General features: G+C 45.7%; 1 protein-coding gene across 1 annotated transcript; it reads right to left on the bottom strand.

Annotated features, from left to right (window-relative positions):
- Positions 1–1702: 1702 nt before the first annotated feature.
- Positions 1703–4572, bottom strand: marcksl1a (MARCKS-like 1a). Its single transcript, XM_062469442.1, has 2 exons — positions 4279–4572; positions 1703–3063 (listed from the first exon to the last, which is right to left on the bottom strand). The coding sequence occupies exons 1-2, from the start codon at positions 4360–4362 to the stop codon at positions 2527–2529; spliced, it is 621 nt and encodes a 206-aa protein (XP_062325426.1). The 5' UTR covers positions 4363–4572; the 3' UTR covers positions 1703–2526.
- Between the last annotated feature and the right edge of the window lie 16412 nt (positions 4573–20984).

Raw genomic sequence — 20984 nt, 5'->3', positions numbered from 1 at the left:
ACATCAGAGATACGTACGGTGTGACAGGCTGCCTTGAGGGGATTTGCCGAACGAACCATGAAGATATGAATGTGACACGTCAAGGTCGGTTTTGGTGGATGGACATACGCCCAAAACCCAGGTCTCAAACCTTCGGGTTATGTCCTGTCTCTTCTGCTTTTCTTGATATGCTATAAATAGCTTCAAGACTTTTCTAGAGGGCGGATATCAGCTAAATTCTCAGATTACACTGCTCTGTTGTCTTTTGCCAGGGCTCGAAGTCAGATCATAGTAGTGCCCTATAGCCTTCGTCCCAGGGCGGCCCAAGCCTTTATGGGGCCTTAACCCTTATCTTGTCTTAGGAGTCAAAAATGACCCGTCACTATGTTTATCAGAAGGGAAAACCCCCAAAGTGTTATTTTTTTTACTTGAAAATTAATGACTTTTCCTAAAGTGACCCCAACATTAGAAAAAGTGAAACATTGTCTTTGTTCACATTTCCATGAAAGCTGTACACCACTACAAAGATTGTCTTAGGGTCATTTTTGACCCGGCAGTTATAAAACCATTATACACACCACAAAAACAACTAAGAGACACACATAACCACACACATAATAACCACACACATAATTATATAATTTCATGTGCTCTTGGGGGCCCTCTGGTGGCCACGGGGGCCCTAAGCAGCCGCTTAGTTCGCTTATGCCGTGGGCCGGCCCTGCTTCGTCCAATTATGTGATGATAACTTTGTGTTCGTCGACCTTGCCAAAAGGGAAAAGTTCTTGATTTCAGTCAGAATAGTAACAAACCAAAAGCCAGCTCAATACATGGCGAGTATTTTAAAATAATTAAATAATAATTAATTGAAGGAAGTAGTAGAAAAAGTTTACCGGGTAAGTTAACTCCCCAGCTGACACCCAGCGTTGTAGCAACAGTGTCAGTAGGTTTCTGCAACATTGTGAATCAGCTGTTGGGTTAATTTACCTGGAATACCCCCCAGATCCCTGACACTTTGAGGGTCACGCCCACAAGGATGGAGTCAAATTAGGGTCAATAATATTTTGCATCCGTAAAAAAGTATTGGTCAAAAATATTTCACATAATACTAAACTTTTGTACGGGTGCAAAACCATTCAGATCATAGTAGTGCCCTCCAGCCTTCGTCCAATGGTGTGATAACGTTGTGTTCCTCAACCTTGCCTAAGTGTACAAAGCAACCACTCAAGATCCAGAAAACAAACTAGATATTTAAGTGAATTGTCATTTGCGAATATTGCATAAGGCTCTTTTTTGCATAATTTAATAAGTGTTCCGGGTAGGCTACCTTTTTAAGGTGTGTACACTGCCTCTCCTTATTCGTTAATCTTTGATGTGTTACAATGGACATGCCAGATTTGCTAGTAATGAATGCAATGGTCATATGTCGTCCCATCATTCTAATTTGATCAGGGGCAACCTGGAGTCTCCTGTGGAGCTCTTGGTAGATCTAGGCTCCAGAAGCCCTTAAAACTCATTGCTTTCCCAAATAAATTGTTTTAACATCCTACTTCTAATATAGTATGCCACAATTATTTTATTGGGGTCTTGATACTAGTTTTGCTGCTTGTGTTTTGCTGCTTCTCAAAGGGAGACTAACCCGTATTGTAATCATTCTCATAAAATGTGATCCACCATTCACTGGCTGACCGCTTCAGACAAACAAGAGGCTCACACCAACAGAGGGGATCAAACATTTATTTACCCTTAATAAAAGTTACAATAAAACCATTAACATCTTTAAACGATAGCAAAATAAAGAGAACCAAAAATATTGGCCAAAACATATTTACAGAGACATATTGCAGATAAAAAGCTCACATTTTGTACACAACCTCAACCCCTGCATCATAAACTCTTAAATGTGAACACTGCAAGACTCGAGAAAGCTCAGATGTGGTTTTAGCCAGAAAAATAAAAAAATGCACGAAGACATGGCGCTTTCCTCCTCCCCTCCTTGAATTTAGTTAATCTATACAGCACAAAATACTTTAAATTTGGGGGTAAAACATAGGAATGTAGAATTCTAAAATTATAAGGATCTTTTGAAAGATTTGTGTTCATATAACAGTCATTTTGAGTGAAGACAATCTGCCCCGCTCCATAACTGTTGTCGATTTTTAGATCCCAGAAAGATGAAAAAAAAAAAGTTACAAGGTTGCCACGCTGTTAAAAGGATGCTTGTTCCATGAATAGGGAAAATAAGTCAGTATTCCTGATTCGCTCTACATCCGATCCAAACCCTACCCCACATGCCAGTTCCTGTGTATACCATGAGGGGGAGACATAAGACAGCACTTTCATCATGAGGGCCAGGTGAGATTCCGTCAGTTGAGAAATAATAAAAGGCAGTGAACTGGTGGTTGAATCAGCAAACGTGGTATATCCTTCTTCAATTTTATTATTTTGTAGTTTTGTTTAGAACTTTTAAGAATGTGGCACGAGTCTCATATATATTTATATACTTTAATCTTGGAAAACAGTTCAGGTGCCATGGGCAGGATGCAATCACTCTGCCTTGGGCTCGGCCTCCTCGGAGGCTGCAGATGTCGTGACCTCGGCAGGGGTGGCGGCCTCCTCTGCAGTGGCTGCCTCTGTGGGTGGGGCTTCCTCTGCGGCCTTGGCCTCGCCCTCGGAGGCTGGTGCAGCCTCCTCCTTGGCCTCTGCCACGGGCTCAGCCGCTGGCGTCTCCTCTTTGGTTTCCTTGGCAGCGTGGCCATTCTCCTCAGGCTTCTCCTCTGCAGTGGGGGAGGCGGCCTCCTCCGCCTTGACCTCCTCACTGCCCTTCTTGTTCTTCTTGAGGTTGATACCCTTGAACTTGAAGGAGTTCTTCAGAGAGAACTTCTTCTTCTTCTTGGCATCCTTGGTGGCATCCCCTTCGGTCTTGGCGGCCTCTCCTTCAGCAGCAGGGGCGGGTTCGATGGCGTCCCCGGCACCAGTCTCTTCCTCTTTGGCTGGCTCTGCAGCTCCATTTCCATCTGTGACCGCTCCATCCCCATCAGGCTTAGCAGAGACATCACCGTTGGTCTTGACATGTCCATTCTCCTGTGGATTAAAAACAATACATTTTTTTTAGACATACAGAGGCTAAATGTCCCATGTAAACAAAATAACCTGTAAACCCTGATTTCATAGGAGGTGGTGTCATTTCACATGGAGATATTTTGAATATGCCACAGTACACCAAAACGAAACGGGTTGAACGGACAACCCAGCCGTTTGATAGACCTATACCCTTAATTCAACACGTGGGGGCAGACGAGATCCATGGAAAACGTTCAGGGAGCAAGCGGAATTTGAAACAAAGGAATCAAGCCTGGTGCTTTCGTGCATATCTGTCTGCTTCAACAGTTAATGTTTACTCTGCACAGTATCAAGTATTTATGAGCGCATTGCTTTACCATCTATACACCGAACACAATCGGCGAGTCTATAGGGACGTTCGGTTTCTCTACAATTTCATTACATGCACAATGTGGATCATTTGGAAGATTGAGGTTCATTGAGCTTGCATCCATCATATACAAGACCACGAAATACCATCCTCCTCCACCAAACGACGAACTAATTGATCTATATTTAGATCAATTAAAAATGCACGTTAGCAAATTGTTCGGGTATTTGGCTATATGTCACAAGAGACCAACGTTCTCAGATTCTCTCAACCATTTGCTGATAGCGCCCGTGCGCTTTGTTTGCAACTCAGCAAAATGCGCCTCGCGCCGACCCATTTGCATCCTTTGCACCTTTTGTTCAATGCGCGGGTGCCTACCACTCCAGCGCTACCGCTAAAGGCACATTACAAGTCTTATTAAATGTATTTCACGTTAATACGTAATTTCTAAACCAAATTAGAATGCCATGTTTACTTTGATTAACGTGGTCAGCACTAACAATTTAATCGACGCTTTGGCAAGTTGCCAGACAAAAAGTCTGATAATAGCGAACGTTAATAATGGCCAGAGACTCATCGATTAGCTTCCCACCCAGTAAGCTAACATGCTAACTAACGATGTCCAAGTCCGTTAGCTTATGACTGGGTAATGACGTTAGACAATTCACAACTTGCCCAAAACAAGTGGTTTTACAATTTTCACTCACTTTCAATCATTTTCTTTTCATTAAAGTATATTACACTTTAACCCACCAGGCACTGTTAACCGTGCGGTATTCGGAGCCCTGAACACGTTGGCCACACTACCCACGCTGGAAGTGGGCGTTGAATGACAATGTGGATATAAACCAACAACCAACCCTTACCTGGCCATTTGTTTTAGCACCAGCCGTGTCGGCGACGGCTTTCCCCTCCACAGCTACTCCACCCTTGGACAACTGGGCTCCCATTTTTTCGTGTTTTAGGGTTTTTAAACAAAAATAAAATCTAAAAGAAAAACCTCGAGAAGTTTTGTGGTTAAAAATCCAGCCCAGTGATAGGTGTACCTTGCCAGATAGAAAAATCCGTGATGGTGCCTTGTGTTCAAAAAGCAAGAGAAGATCCTCGTTATCTACAACTAACCTCACGGCTGCTGAGCTCAAATTAAAGAATGTCTAGGCTACAAGTGTGAGTATTTCAACCGCGCCTCAAAATCGACCACTAACTCCACCTATGGGCGTGACAGCACGGACGTGCCCAATCTGCAGCCTTCGGTTGGAATACCCCCGCCCCCCTATTATAGACACTCAACCACAGTCACTTTTCAGATGTAAGGATAATTGAAGAGCAAAAATAGCGATCTTTGTTTTAAGTTAATAGGTAATTTACGGAGGACTAGACCTCAATAATCGGTTGCATCTGGTATATATCTTGTAGCTTTATAGCAGGCTACGATTGAAATAACAAATACCATCCTTTCTATGTACTTGTCATTCTTCTATTTCATGACTAACTCTGACATTGGTCCATGTTAGGCATCTTTTATGTCATACAAGTCTTAAAGCCACGTACACTGATAATGACTTTTAGAACGTGGCATGCCATGGGTTTTCATGAAAGCACATAGTGAATGACAATGTTACAATAGCATCGTTGCTATACCTCATTGACCTCATGTCTGAGTAGCTCATGATTTACAGAGGAGATATTATGAAATGAAGCTAAATTATAAATGACAAAGAGACAGGTGAATAGATACAGACCCCCCAAAAATAAGTTATGGCAATGAACCTAAAAGGGATGTAAATGCAAAAATATCAGTCGTTCATGAAAAGGAACCATAGGAACATTACCATTATTATCCTATGACCACAAGGCTGTGACAAGGCCATTTTGAGAAGAAACACTTGAGATGAAAGTGATGAAAGCCAACAACATTTCTCATGACTGCATGGAGTGGGGGGGAGGGGGGTCAAAGGTGATATGTTAGGTCAAGAGTTATGAGCTTGTTCATCTGCCTGGCGGCCCACGCGTCTCTTTTCCAAGTCACTACTCTTAATTCTGAGAATTTGGGACAGAATTTCCCTTTCTGTAATTTCTTCAAGCAGGCTCCTTATCTACAGGCATTCATATAAACACATAGAGGAGCACTCCTATGAACACAAAGACGTCCTTTGTGGTATTTTATATATTAAGTTGAATTTATGATTTCCTCCTGTAACCCTTGCTTCGATGGTGTCTGTTCAAATAAAGTTAAGTGTGTGTATATGTCTCCCTGACTGTCCCCAGTCTTTGGATTAGTTGATGATACCCACACAAACACATTCACTCTCACAGTCACACACACACACACACACACACACACACACACACACACACACACACACACACACACACGCACACGCACACGCACACGCACACTACATCTCTGCTTTGGTATGTCTGGCATGCACTCACCACCCAGAAAAGGATCTGCCTCTTTTGACTGGGCCGAGCTCCCCAGAGTAGAATAGACCCTCAGGGGTTAAAATTCCAAGCCCCCTATCCCCTCCCCTTCCAATTGCATGAGAGATGTAAAGACGAGGCCGGCTTTCTCCTCTCCTCCCCCAATCCCAGTGTCTCCAACACTACTACAATCATCCCTTTGGAATTCCTATCTGCTTTTCTGATGTGGGGTGTCTGAATCAAGGCTTTATCAAGATGAGTGGTACATTATCTCCAATGTTAGATATCAAAGGATTCCTTTCTTGAGGGTGGCGGTGGGGTGATCAATCACTGTGTGCCATACTCACATGTAGACACCCCACTTTTAGCTTTTGCTGAGAAATCTACATCCCCACTCTAAATTCTTACTGCTTTTTGATCTAAAAACCAAACAAAATAATCTCAAGAGGGTAAAGGGACCTTTGGGTTCAAAGTGATATGACTGAAGAAAGAGGACAGGGGGAACAGAAAAATTGAAATATACTGATCATCTTATTCTTATTGTAAGATTCATTTCTTGTAGTACTGTACTAACCACATACACAAATACACACACACACTCTCAGAGAAATTGGGTCTTGTTTTACTGTGATAAAATTGAGGTTAAAGGACTTTCTCTGGCCTCAACCTGCCTACTCATTTCTGTCACGTTCAAGATGTCGCTTCTCCTCCTTTCATTGACATTTCTTCTTCAACACAGTCAATGCCTGTGTTTGTGTGGCTGCCCATATTTCGTGCCCTGACACAGGATGAGGCCTCAACTGGCAAAAAGACTCCATTGTTCCTCTCTTAACAAGCCAACTGATGAGCATCGCAAGTAGACTCTAGTTGGAGAAAGAAAGAGAGGAGGGAGGATAAAGAGAGAAATAGAAGGGAAAGGCAGGAAGAAGAAGAATACGAAGGAACCTGAGAATAAGAGGGAAAACAAAAAAAAGTCGTGTTTTTCGACAGTTACCTTGAATAGATCTGTTGAGCGTAACTGCTCAATGAATATGTAATTTCCCATGGTTGCTGATTTTGTCAACAGTTCATGCATACAGAATCACAAAAACAACAGAGCCTGCGTTGCATCCTGTCTGCTTTTCCCATGGTTTATGAGAGAAAGATGACTACACATTTATCGTAGTTCTGCTCAGTTAATGTCCAAATACCACAATGCCCACAGGAATTTCTGCTACAAAGCTTATACTTTCCCGAATTGCATGAAATATAGAGGTCTGTTATAATACAAGGGAAGGAAGGGTCCTAATACAAAATTATACAGAACAGATTGTTCTTCTTCCCCCATCTCTGATCAAGACATGGGCATGAGCACTTGGACTTGATTCCGTGGGCTCTGCTGAAATGGCTGCCCACTGCTCCTGGCTGCCCTTGGAGGAAGAACAGCTTGGATTGGAAAATGCAGAGAACCAATTTCTTCGGTGGACACTTATGCATGCATGTGAATGTGTGTTATCTGTGTTGTTGCTCTTTGCAAGTGTGTGTACACACAATGAGATGAAGAAACTTTTGTTATTTTTTCTAAATGTATCACTTACACATTCAGTATAGAACAGTGAGGGATCATTATTGGAACACCAACTCTCTGTGCTTACAGAAACTCTGCCATGAATGAGTTCTACAGAAAAATGCTGAGAATGCACTGTGGGTGTACTCAATACAATATGTGGGTATGCATTCGGAATTCTGGGTAGACTCTTTTACAACCCATTTGAAGTGATATACTTCAAATTAGAAGCATAATGAAGTACAGAGAGGAGCCACCATCATTGAGATGAATTGGGGATCAACACTTAAAAGAAAGCCCTTTGTAATGATAATAGTTTCAATTAAGTGCCTTATTGACTAAAAAGGTTTTCAACAGTCGACCCCACAGAGTGTGGCTGAAGTCTAGGCAGGGAACTTGAGAGAAATACTGGAGAAATATCTGTCAGCCATCAAGGTTTGGCAGCAGCTGGTTCGGAGGAAATTCAAAAGTAAGATGATGGGATCTTAGCTGGATGCTTCACTGAGCATGGACGGGCTCCTGAGAGGTTGTTGCATTGTAGGCATGATTGATGAAATGATAAGGAACACAACAGAAACCTCTCCAGAGATGGCAAAGCGAGCAAATCTTGAGCCACCACCTACCTACCCGCCCATCCCCCTCCCCTCCCTCCACTCCAATCGATAGGTTGCCGTACATAGGCTCCTCAGAACTTTGCCGTCACACGCAGACATGCCATCGTGACGGTTACCATGGAAACTGCTAGGCCACATCCATGTTGTGAAGAGGAGTTGTTCAGTATGTGGGGGTCCACTGTGAGAACTCAGAGGGGGCTGGGACGTGAGAGGATATGGACCCAGGCTTCTGTTTAGTCTTTCTTATCGTTTAGGGTTTGTTTATTTTAGATGACAGTGAATCCCTGCACATACAGTGGAGACTGGTTGGGAGGGTTTACAGTTTGCACACAGAGCACTGTGACCACAGGAACAATTGGCTGTGCTCTACTCGTAAGCCCTTAACCACTGACTAGATCTCTGTCTTTTTCCATCTGTCTTTCTCTTTATCAATCTCTTTGTCTTTCTCTCTACCTATATCTTTGCGTCATTGTCCATGGTCCTCAACCACACTGTTTTAGGGCAACACTCCCGAGGTACAATGGCTAGACTCTTTATATGCAAACAATGCCAATTGTTCCAGGTTTTCATATGTTGACATAACACTTGGGCCTCATCAGTCCAACAACATACATGGGCAGCCACACACAAACCTCCCCTCTGTGTTGATCCTAAGCTTAAGAAGAAGCGGATGGTGAGGGGAATGGAGACGAGTGTGGGAGAAAGGAGGACTGAAATCCAGAGACACATCAAGTAGGAGTGGGGGTTGGGCATGTGCGTTTGTGCATGTGTGAGACAGACAGCCATACAGTAGTAGGGCAGCCCTTCCCCACTGGCAGTGCAGCTCCGCGTTAGTGGGTCAGTGTGCCATCTTCTCATTCATCAGCACCACAGCCTCCTCTTCCCTATCCCTCTCCATCCATCCATCCACCCCTCCCTCCTCCCTCACCCATGCTGCTCTCTCTCAAACGCACCCCCACAACCACCACACGCATTGTATGCAGAGACACACACTGAGATGGAAAACCACGAGGACAGATTTAGGCCAGGTAGATATATGAAACAGAGGCAGACAAACATAACTGCATCCATATGAGGACATTTCAGAAATATATCTCAGGCTGTAAAGTGAGACATTTAGCAACCTTGCATGTATAGATGTAGGAACTGCAGTAATCACTTTGTGACATTATAAAGCTACTTTTACTTTCTCCTTTTTGTGAATCCCATTTGGGAGATCAGTTCAGAGAAACCCTCACAGTAAAATTCTCCCTCTCACTTGCAGAGAGAAATAAATCCTAGCGACATCTCAACAATATGGACAAGTCAACGTTCCTTCATAAAGAATGAATAACAGGCTCACATTAGACTACACACCTGTCTCCTCCACTCTCAAATAGCCCACAGCACAACTGCCGTTAGGCTGTTTTACAAACATAACCGTACTACACAAGCACTCACACACACATTTGGCTTGCTGCTTTTGTGATTGCTTTTGTGATTGTAATTGCAGCCTGGTAAATCTCTGTAACTGTGAGTTTCTCATTCTCTAAGAGACCCCTCCCAGTTGGATCTTCACAGTTTCCTGCAGTCTGATTGGCTGTGCCCCCTCTTCCCTAACCCTGCCACTGTGATTTCATTGTAATGCATATTTAGGAATTGGGCTAAAGGGATGGGGGGATGGGTATTAGAGAGACAGGGAAGAAGAGGGGTGATGGGGGAAGGGGGGTGGTGCTAAGTTTGACCTGGCAACCCTGCTGTGTCTTGGCAGGGGGTGAGGCCTGGGCTGGGGGAGGGGAGAGAGAGAGAGATATCCACAAAAGTGCTTCCCCTCTCAGCAGTGATCCTCCACGCTGTATGCATGACTCAGGCATCAAACATCACTCATGTTATTACAGCCCCACCCAGCTCAACATATTGTTTTATTATATTTTTAATTGAGAATGATTGTCAGTTAAGAATACTAAGAGTAATTAGATATTTTATGAGTGAATGAAAAGTTAAATTCCAGGTTGTATATAATTGTTTATACATTTCTGTCTTTGATTTTGAATGTTAAGAAAGTCGTTGATGTAGGTTTTGAATTTAACATTGCATCCTAACTGTCTCCATGTTTGTAATTGCAGCCAGAATACAGTTTTAAGCACTTCAGTTCATGCTGAGGCATTTTATGTTATGAGGCATTCAAGATTATGTATATTTGCATGCCTGCTTGTGAGTCAATGTGTGTTTGTTTTGAATGTGAGTGCACTGTATGTGCGTGTGTGTGTGTGTGTGTGTGTGTGTGGGGGGGGGGGGGTCTGTCTGGTTCTTATAACGTCTGCAGCTTAAACTGGCCCAAGTTCATCCCAGCTGTCTGTATAATCCAGTCTTTTCTCTCTCTCTCTCTCTCTCTCTCTCTCTCTCTCTCTCTCTCTCTCTCTCTCTCTCTCTCTCTCTCTCTCTCTCTCTCTCTCTCTCTCTCTCTCTCTCTCTCTCTCTCTCTCTCTCTCTCTCTCTCTCTCTCTCTCTCTCTCTCTCTCTCTCTCTCTCTCTCGCACTTCCATCACCATCCAGGCACTCTCTCGGCTCCCTATAGACTCAGTATTCTCAACAGGGAATGCAATGAAGACCCCCAGAGGGTGAGCAAGAGAAAAGGCCCAGCAGCAGAATGAGAAACGTATGGAGTGGATACATTGCCATTGTGTTTTAATGAGGCATGTGGGATGCGCTGAGCGAGTCCACACGCTCAGTTATTTCGTGGAGAAAAGACAGCGAAAGGCTTCTGTTGTTGACCCCACTTTCTCTTGTCCCTCCCTCGTTTACAGTCTCATCGGGTAGATGACACACATACACACACACACACAATTCCCAGAAGCGGTAATCATCTCTGCAGATCATAGTTATTGGACATCAGTGGGTTCTCAGTCTTTTTAACCAACAAGACAAATCAACCCATTTTGCATGTTGCACAAATAGGATCATTGAGGATACATGGGTCAAGTTATTTTGGATGAGACTCAGTTCAATCCTCTGTGAATAAGAAGTAACTGGTAAAGAGGGAGAGAGATAGAAAGAGAGAGGATAGGCTTATTCAACAATCCCCCACCCACCCACTCCAAGCCAGCTTTGCTCCGATTCATTATTTGGTTGTCATTTTGCTCCAGTTTTCCTTTTTCCCCATCTGCCATTGCAGCTGGGTTGTCATGGATCATCATGGCTGTGTGTTGAGCTTGTTGGCGTGTGACCTATTTTTAACCCCGCCCCCTCTATCTCTTGCCCCCAATTCCCTCTCTCTTGCCCTCCTCCTGTTTACAGTAGCATTAAAAACATCCCTTTATTACAGTGCTTTAGGAACCAACAATAGGTTACTCCCTGCCATTGTCATTAAAAATTCTTGGTGGAATACAATATTACTTTAAAACATAAAAAAAGCTCACTGGGAGTTGGAACTCAAAGCAATAGCCATATTTGGCACATGAAACAAGAGCAAGTGAATCTGTGGCCACTACTTGAGGTTAGCGTTTTTTGTTTAGTTATTTAACATGACCATACAATCAAACGCCGAAAAGGAAAATATGCATATTAGTGTGACTACTTTGGTGTCCATTCGTTGTGGATCCCTTTCTAATGTAATACAATTGCTGAGATGAATGTATAATGCATTTGGTGGTTTCTGCATGTCGTTACTCCTGCTAGTCTGAGTTGTTGCCTGGGGAACTCAGATGTCAGTCACCCAAACGAGGTTAGAAGTCTCCAGTCTGTAGGGCCTCTAGGCTTGGCTTGCCCTCCTCCTTAGATTAATGACTGTGGGACCAAGATAGAGGAGGCATGTCTTATTAAGCCCTTACCTTTTAGCCAGGTTAGCCAGAATACATTCAGCAGTTTGTAGTCTCGCATAATGACTGTCTGCTGAAACAATTTACATTAGACAGACCTGATTAGCCTAGCACTGTCTGAGGTGATTACCTGCAGTATCCTATCACCACTTGCCTTGACTAGCCTAGCTCAGCACTGTCCAACTAATATTGACCTCTGCTAGCCTGGCAAGGCTAGCTTAGTCTTTCACTGTCTGACAGTCGGATTGTAGGTGATTGATTCCATATTGATCAGTAGTGCGAGGTGCTGGGGGGAGGTAGCGGCGGGGTTATTTACTGTGGTGTCTCATTGGGGAATGGATGCTGTCAGTTCCCACAGGATTTACAGTTACTGCCTGTATTATTCCCTCGTACATTCACTCCTTGTCAAAGTCTGAGAAACAGTCCTGGCAAACAGATACATAAAAACAAAGTGGGTTGAATATATCTTTGTTTGACAGATACAATATGAGAGACACCTGCTCCCACAGAGCAGAAAATCCTGTTCACTCCCTTGTATTCCAATGGAAAACTTCAAGTAACTGTCAGCTCCTTTGCCAATTTATTCCTCTAGGGCTTCTAAACAAGGTTATCATGGGTTAGTGACGTGGAGGAACTGAAGATCAATGGGAAAGTAGTTAGGAGCTGAATGAATCCCCCCCCTTCCTTGCTGTCCACAGTAACCAGGAAAGGCCACAATGGAGGTTGGTGGGGAGGAGGAGGTTTGGGTGTTGGTGTGAAAGGGGGTCCAAGGATGTAAAGTCGGGCCCTCAGCCCCCAGAAAAGTGCAGGAGAGATGGAGGGGATGGATGGCTGTACAAAGTGGGATCAGATGTTCCTCAGGGCCCATCCGCAGACCTTCACCCTAGGCCACAGGCCACACTGATGTAAGCCGATCAGCTGCCCTGTGAGATAATCTGATTGAACCCATTGACAATAATTTTCATGAAAAATAATGCAATAATATGATGAGAAGGACCTGTTTTAACTGATGCAATGTGGGGGGATTGAGGTCTATAGATATGTAACATGCTCACGTAGCGTGGACACAGAAACAATCAGCTTGGCTCCCATCTGACAGGAATTATATAGAGTTACAGTCTCCACTATATGCGGCCTGATTTCTGGGGCCTGGTGGTGGTGTGTGGATTCATGATTGATAGCTGGAGGTCTATGTAGACAGTCTAAGACATGTATAGAATGTCTTGAGCAGCACCACTGGTTGATTCACTGGGATCTGGGACATGAACTATCAAGGCTATTTGGTGTCACGTGGAGATTCTCCCTGAGTTTGATAGATGTTGATGATCAGTATACTACCCCCCCCCCCCCTTTCCCAACAACTATTTGCCCTAGAGGTTCTCATTCCCCAACATTCCGTGGTATCCAATTTCCCCCAAGCTTGCAAGTGCACAGGTAACCAGAACCACCTCTCTTTAACATGGCAGTGCATTGTAGCTGTCTGAGAGTATATAGGGGAAGGTAAAATAACCCCTCTTGATGAAAATGGATTTCTCCACACTTCATTTTCCTGGAAGGAACAGCATCATGTGTAATCACTTAGGCCAGGTCTGGCAGACACAACCTGGACGTCACACCCACACATACACACACAAGCACACACACTCATAGCCCCTGTAAATGCATCAGCAACAAGGGGCAGGTAATAAACAGATGGAGGGGTGTAGCGTCTTATTTAACTGGCCTGTCTGGTTTTATGTTCTGTTCTGTGCTCTGGAGGGATTCGTTTAGGGAGATTTACGGGGGTGTCATGGGAAAATTGGTGGGGTAGGAGGCCAGTTTTCTCTCCTAATGGGTTGTGTGACCCTGAACTGTTCAAGGGCAGGGTGATCTGTAGTAATTAATGACCAGCAGAGAGGTGTCGCTACCAGCCTTATCTCAACTTACGAGCTGCCATTAAACACACCAGCCCTAAGTGATGGGGCCGGGTAGTTCCAAAGTAACAGAGCTACCTGTCACACTGGTGACTGTGTTTGTCCTCAGAGTGCTGAGTCAAACTCTCCCAAGGTTGTCTTGGGACACATTGATGGATGGTTGTGTCACAAGTGTGCTTGTTCCCACAGTGCCATGTCACCCACAAACACCAAGTTTGTCTCGAGATACAAAGACTTGGGTTCACACTGAGCTGTGAGATTTAATGAGCCACATGCCTCTGCTCTCAGGACCTGAACACATGACACAGGAAGAATAGACTCACTTTTTTTTCACATTGCGGCTCTGGCAAACATATCTGGCCAGGTCAAAACCTCAACCTCTTTCCCCTCTCCATGGTGGTGTGGTCAAAGTCAAGACGGGGACCTTATAAGGCCTTAAAAAGTGTAGGTGTCTCACACTAAATCAAACCGTGTGTGTGTGTGGTTTCTGTGATAAATTGCTTTGCTATTCCAAGTGGAGTAAAGGGAAAAGCTTTGTTATTGATATCTGCTGAGTGTCCAGGGTGAGTAACACGGTAACACAACAGAAATCCAAATGGACATGTAACAGACGTGGTCTTGCAAGCTCCGTCAGAGGTATCGGGCAAATCGTCCCGCACTGGGTTCGAACTTACCACCTCTGGCTTCCCAAGCGCCACCACTACCAACTACGCCAACGAAAAGCTAGCTATTCGTTGACGCGGGTGGCCTGTTACATACCTGAGGAGTGAGTTTCACCGATACACATCGGCTACATTCACCCCTCAAACTCACTCCGGCCGGTTAGCTGCTGCTAACCTAGTGATCCGGGTCACGGCACCAGTGTAACAGACGTGGTCTTGCAAGCTCCGTCAGAGGTATCGGGCAAATCGTCCCGCACTGGGTTCGAACTTACCACCTCTGGCTTCCCAAGCGCCACCACTACCAACTACGCCAACGAAAAGCTAGCTATTCGTTGATGCGGGTGGCCTGTTACATACCTGAGGAGTGAGTTTCACCGATACACACCGGCTACATTCACCCCTCAAACTCACTCCGGCCGGTTAGCTGATGCTAACCTAGCGATCCGGGTCACGGCACCAGTGTAACAGACGTGGCCTTGCAAGCTCCGTCAGAGGTATCGGGCAAATCGTCCCGCACTGGGTTCGAACTTACCACCTCTGGCTTCCCAAGCGCCACCACTACCAACTACGCCAACGAAAAGCTAGCTATTCGTTGACGCGGGTGGCCTGTTACATACCTGAGGAGTGAGTTTCACCGATACACATCGGCTACAGACACACACCTTTCAGATTTGGGGGAGCAGGTGAGGAGGGGGGGGGGGGGAGGAGGGGCGAGCGGTGCGGCGGAATAACACTGCACCTCCTGCTGGGAGACTCTGCTGAGATACAGATCAACTCTGGGTTGTATAGTGAGGAGTAATGCATTATGGGTCAAGGTCAGACAATATACCAGTGTGGTGGATATGTGGGCATCGACACGTTCATTTAGATGTTCATGGAAGAAGGTTCCATTCTACCATACGATCACTATGTTTATGATCTATCCATTTGTTTTTTGGAAAGACAGCTTGCACTCAAGCCAATCATTCTATCCCGTCAACAGCAGTCACACACATTCACACACACACACACACACACACACACACATACACGTGCACACACACGCACATCTCACAGTATAGCTAGCTGCTTGCTGACTCTTCCTTCATTTTTTCATCACATTGCATCATCAGCACACATCAGCCAGAGATAGATCTGACAGATGCTGTCACATTACTATTATGAAGGATAAAACTCTCTCAGAAACCCCTCAGCTCACCACACTGTTCTTTACATGATCATATAGAGACATTCATTGTTTTTCTAGCCATCTATTTCTATGACTGGCAGGAAGGAAGTCTTGATGAGTAATGCATAAAATTATAGAGACTGATGTACTTCCGGTATCCTGTCTGTGTGCGGTAGACATCTACATACTCTTATTTTGTTTGTGAACCCTGAAAGGCTTCTGGTCTCTGTTTACATGTTTCCTTTTAATGATTGTCTGTCAATCCCACTGTCTATACAATGCATCAGATTATGATATGAGCCTAAATGGAATGACCTACCGATGCAGGTGTCTCTTTCCCTTTCCCTCCGGTTCCCCTGGGGTCCCTTCTCCGCTGCTGTGCAAATGGATTAATCTTGTAACTTGGAGTCTGGGGGGAGGGGAGAGTGGTGTGCACATGTCAGACAGACTGAAATATGCATGTGTGAGTGTTCATGGGTCACTATGTGTGTGTGTGTATGTGTGTGTATGTGTGTGTGGAAGGAAGAGATAACACACAAAGAAAGTGAAAGCTTTCTTTTTTTTTTTTAGGTGATGCTGAGATTTGCATGTGTGACAGTATGTATGTGTGCTTCTGACAGGGATGGATGGAGAGAGAGAGAGAGAGAGAGAGAGAGAGAGAGACAACAGGAAAAGAGGGACTCATATACTAGGCTAGGTTCTGGCGAATGAGTCCTTTGCATTTCTGCCCACTCAGGCGAAAACACCAGCGCTTCATATGGAGTCCCAAAATAGAAAGATCTCCATTAATAAAACATGAACCTGCTGTACAACTTCTCCTTCCAGTATCCCTGCAGGAGAGAGGGAGAACAGCCATGATGAGAAGAGCCCCTGCCAGGTCCTTTTTAGACTAGGCTTGATCTCACATACAGCAATAATGGAAATATGCAAAGCCCAGCGTCACTAAGAAACAGTCAGAGCTTGGAACTCTCCAGCACAACCCTGTTGTCAATTACATTTTATGGTCAAACAACCACATGCTATCATACATTATTCTGTCTCCGACCCTGTCTCCCTGCCTTTTTCGGTTTATACCCCCCTTCCCCCTCTTTCTGTCTTGCACTCGAATTCTCTCTCCCTGTCTGGCTCGCCTTTTTCCCCTGCTGTCGGGCTGGCTGAAGAACGGCATCAGTGACAACGGGTAACCCGTTGCCATGACAATGCCATGACAACAGTGATGGAATTTGTTCGCTCGGGGGAACTCATGAATGGAGAGGGGTTGCTGAACCTGAAGGACGGCACGTCAGTCAGCAGGTCTGGACTGGGACTGAAAAACGGCCCGTGACTTTGAAACGCAGACCGGACCACGACCGTGTATTATGATTATATATATATATTTTTTGCATTATGCCGCGTCCGTTTGACCGGCCGTTCGGGAAATCTCCCGACTCTCCCGGAGGCCAGTCCGACCCTGTCAGTCAGTCACCCATGCCCCCTTCCCTCACCCATACCCTCCTAGAACCCCTTACCCCTCCATTACACCTCAAGGTAATGGGCTGATCTAAAGGAAGAGAAAGATAGAGATCAGGGAGATTGCCAGTCTATCATTGCAGGTCCTCTTTAAAGGTAAAGCCGGGGCTATGTACCCTCGCATACAAACAAGAGGACTAATGCTGAATGAGACTCATAGGGGGACGGAGAGAGAGAAAGAGGGAGAAAGTGATGCTATGGTGACAGTATGCCAGGAGCAGTGGCTTCTTTCTTCTAGTGTACAACCCTGCTGAGAGAACCAAACTCTCAGGACTCTCCACAGACTGGTCAGGCTCCTCATCCCCGTTTCAGCAAGGCGCAAAGCCCCAGCACTGCACACAAACCACTCATCAAACCCACACACTCACCACACTCTTGCCATACTGGCTGCCCTCAGCAGCTGAGGAATTGTGGGAGGCCAAGTCAGGCTGGGACTCGACGTGACATCACATCCATCATGGCCGCCTGTGGCCCAGCTGCAACCAGCTGTTGGACATTAAGCAAAGTGCAGGCGGATTTGGCTGAGCCAGTTATGGGATAACTCAATAACATTACTGTGTTAGCTGGGCCTGAGCTGTTTATTCCATAATGCACCGTGCTTTTACCGCGACCTGCTGCCTGACTCTCAACCGCTGCCGTACATCTCTAAGCTGATTATCCAGCCGCCACCAAGTTTATGGGCCTCAACAATTGGCCTCTGCCCATCAGTCAAGCCCCACACCTCCCAGTCTTCATGAAAATGAACGCCGACATGATATTGAAATGGCTTTATTATGTGTGTTGAGGTTTATTGGACTAGTCAGCATACAAACCTGGGTTTTTAACCTGAGTGGATTTTCATAGCATGTGTTTTACACTAATGCTCTATGGTAAAGTGCCTTCTGGCATATGAAAACCGCACGGTCCCCCAGCACCATTCTACTGCAGACTGCTTCACTGTAGCTGCCACAAAGGTGTCCATCAGCAAATCCATGGACCACACACACACACACAATGTTTGGAAGTCAGGAAACAGAAGCAATATGTTGAAATGAGTTTGTTTGAAAGAAGCTGTGTGGTTATTTTTGCAGAATGTCCTATAATGTCTTACCTGGACCTAAACCAAAATCTCTCAGTCCCTCAGTTGGTGGACGGTAGCTGTGTCCTGTGCGTGTGTGTGTGTCACAGTGAAGGGGTCACAAGGGGCTTTTGACAGTAATTGGTAGGGATTGTGGCGGCAGCTATGGCCGAACCCAGGGTCAGAAAGGTGATAACCTGACACCCCCCTCTCACCGCCTATCTCCCCCCAAACCATCCCACCCGCTGGTCTCTTTACACTGAATCGAAAAAGGGATAGGACCTCTAATCCCAGGTGCCGCCCCCCTCAACATCCCGGTTTCCCTGGCTCGCTCTGCAATCAAACTCCCATCACAAACGTTAACTCAATCGTCTCTTTTTCCTCCATCCATAGGCAAGGTGGAGAGGTTTGCGCTCTCATCCCTGATCACATCTCAGCTGTTTCTTTTGGCGTTTCCCCTATGTTCCCGTCCTGACCGTGGAACACGCCGGAAGACCTCTATTGTGGATGGGCACTCCCGTGGAGAGCGAGTGGGCCCGGCGGTACACATCTGTCTGTCTGCCTCCCTCGCCTCCCTCCTTCACTTGCTCTGTATAGAATCAGGCGCTTATAAATATCTTTTTTGCAGGCTTTCCTCATCCCTCTTGACTTCATCCTGTGCTTCACATCCTTCCTTTGGCTTGATTCTTCTTTCGTCTTTCTTCCTTCCTCTCGGGACGTTTCTTTTTTCCTCTATTGAGGATGGAGTCTAGGAGCGTACACAAAAAAGACAATAAACAGCACGCTAAGAGACATGACACGGTCTCATCATATATAAACAAACACATGCAAACATGCGACCAAATACACACATTCTCTGCTTCACGGGATGTGACGCATAGTACACGCAGAGATAAACAGAACAAGCAACCACATGTGAGCACATGTGAACACGCCATCCTTCATTATGGTAACTAGTGAAAACTGTAGATTATAGTGTGACAGATTCATTATGAAGAGCCCAGTAGGCATACATGTGGATGAGTAAGTCTGCATGTGGGGTGTGCGTACGAGTTAGTGTGTGTGTGTGTGTGTGTGTGCATGTATGCATGTACAAGTCTGTGTATGTGAGCAGATTTGATGTGTGTATTTGTTTGTGTGCATTTCAGGTTTACCGTGTGTATATGTGTGTTTATATGCTTTTATGTGTGTGTGAGCAGTTGAGTGCACTACACAGACCCGAGGGCCAGTTTCAGAGGGGGATGATGGTCCAGGGTCCAGTACAATCTGGGTCAGGGGCTGAATGGCCTCGCTGGCCTGAGAGGCCTCACTGCTTCTACACTATCATTATTTTCCCAGTCACACACTCAGCAGGGACAATCTGCACAAGGAAACAAGTGATCCTCCCATGAGCACACGCTCACACACACGACATACACACACACGTGCACACTCACACGCGACATACAAACACACACTTTCACTCACAAACGACATACATGCACACGTGCACAGAGTGGAGGAAGCTCAGTTACGACATCCCCATTCTGAGAGGTCAAAGGTTACCATTACAAATGGCTCAGTCTCACGTTCAACTATTCAAGAGCTCCACTAATCAAGCTCCAACATTCCCAGCCCCCATTCTATCTCAAACTCCCCTCATCTATTTCCCATGTCCATAAATCTCAATAATGTGGCACGTTCTTTCTCTGGCATGGTGAAACTCACTTTCTGTTTCATGTGTGTTCACGTGAACTCACAAAAGTGCCCCGAAACGGATGTGTGACCCTATTAACAGCCTTGTCCCCACAATTGGAAACAGTAACACCCATCATCCCAACCCCACCCCCCCCCAAGCCAACTGATCCCCTGTAACCCTCCCACCCTGCCCCCCAGTCAGCCCTGAGCCCGTGCCAATGTCTGCAGGAGGAATCTGATCTCCGTCCATCCCATTAACGTTCTCCAGATGTTCCCAGGCTGATATCTGACACCTCTGGCTTCTGAACGTCTCACCGGCCGGGACAGACGTTCGTCCACGGACGGAGAGCGGAGAGGAGGGGGAGAAAAAGAAGGCAAAATGTAAAGGGATGCTCAGTATGTTCTCAGAAAATAGAGGGAAACTCATGTACAGCCTTATAAGAACGTTTTTTTTCTTCTTCCCCACTTCAAGTTAAGAGGGCTTCCAGTCACATATGGGAGAGAAAGGGAGAGTGGGATTTGGGAGGGGACACTGAGGGCAAGTGTGTGAACACAGAGGAAAGTGAATAGCTGAGTACAGTACAAGCACAGCAAAGAGAGATAGGGATGAAGAAGAGAAAAGAGAGAACGAAAGGTAGGTCACGTGCTTTGTGTGAATACATACTGAGAAAAAGAAAGGGAGAGAGAAACACTGTGTGTGGGGGTCTGCGAGTACATGTGTGAGTCTGTCAGTGTGTGTGTGTGTGTGTGTGTCAGTGTGTGTGTGTGTGTGCATCCCTGGGCGTGTGTTGAGCTGTGGTCCAGAGGAAGTCCTGGGACTTCACCCTTTGCTGGACAGCCATAGGAAACAGCCAGCCCCCTGGGTCTTCAGAAGGGAACGTGATACCTTTAATAAGTCCTGTCTGAGGCCCTCCCCCCCTGCCCCCCCCCCCCCCCCCCCGCCTCACTTAGGCCCTTAGAGAGAGGGCCCGATACCTAACACCACTGTCCCCCTGCACGGTCATGCTTCAAAGGATCCACACAGAGACCGGGTGCAGGGGCCTTAGCGCTAGGCGGCTAGCCGTTAGCCACAGAGTCAGTGCCTCGTAAACACAGCCGACATGTGAGAGAACACAGAGTTACTGGCTTCATAAACGTGTTAATGAGAGAGGGTGGCTGGTTAGAACTGGACCTCGGATTATCACTGGTTAGCGTGGACAAGTGGT

This window comes from Osmerus eperlanus, chromosome 9 (assembly GCF_963692335.1).
Source record: "Osmerus eperlanus chromosome 9, fOsmEpe2.1, whole genome shotgun sequence".
NCBI lineage: Eukaryota > Metazoa > Chordata > Actinopteri > Osmeriformes > Osmeridae > Osmerus > Osmerus eperlanus.
The sequence above is the reverse complement of the archived record's forward strand: the minus strand, read 5'-3'. Positions and strand labels throughout refer to the sequence as shown.

What these genes read in the sequence shown, in the direction of transcription:
- marcksl1a (XM_062469442.1), bottom strand. Translation starts at nt 4,362, where the DNA reads ATGGGAGCCCAGTTGTCCAAGGGTGGAGTAGCTGTGGAGGGGAAAGCC. An exon ending in GTGCTAAAACAAATGGCCAG is followed by an intron (nt 3,064 to 4,278) that starts GTAAGGGTTGGT and finishes TTTAATCCACAG; the next exon opens with GAGAATGGACATGTCAAGAC.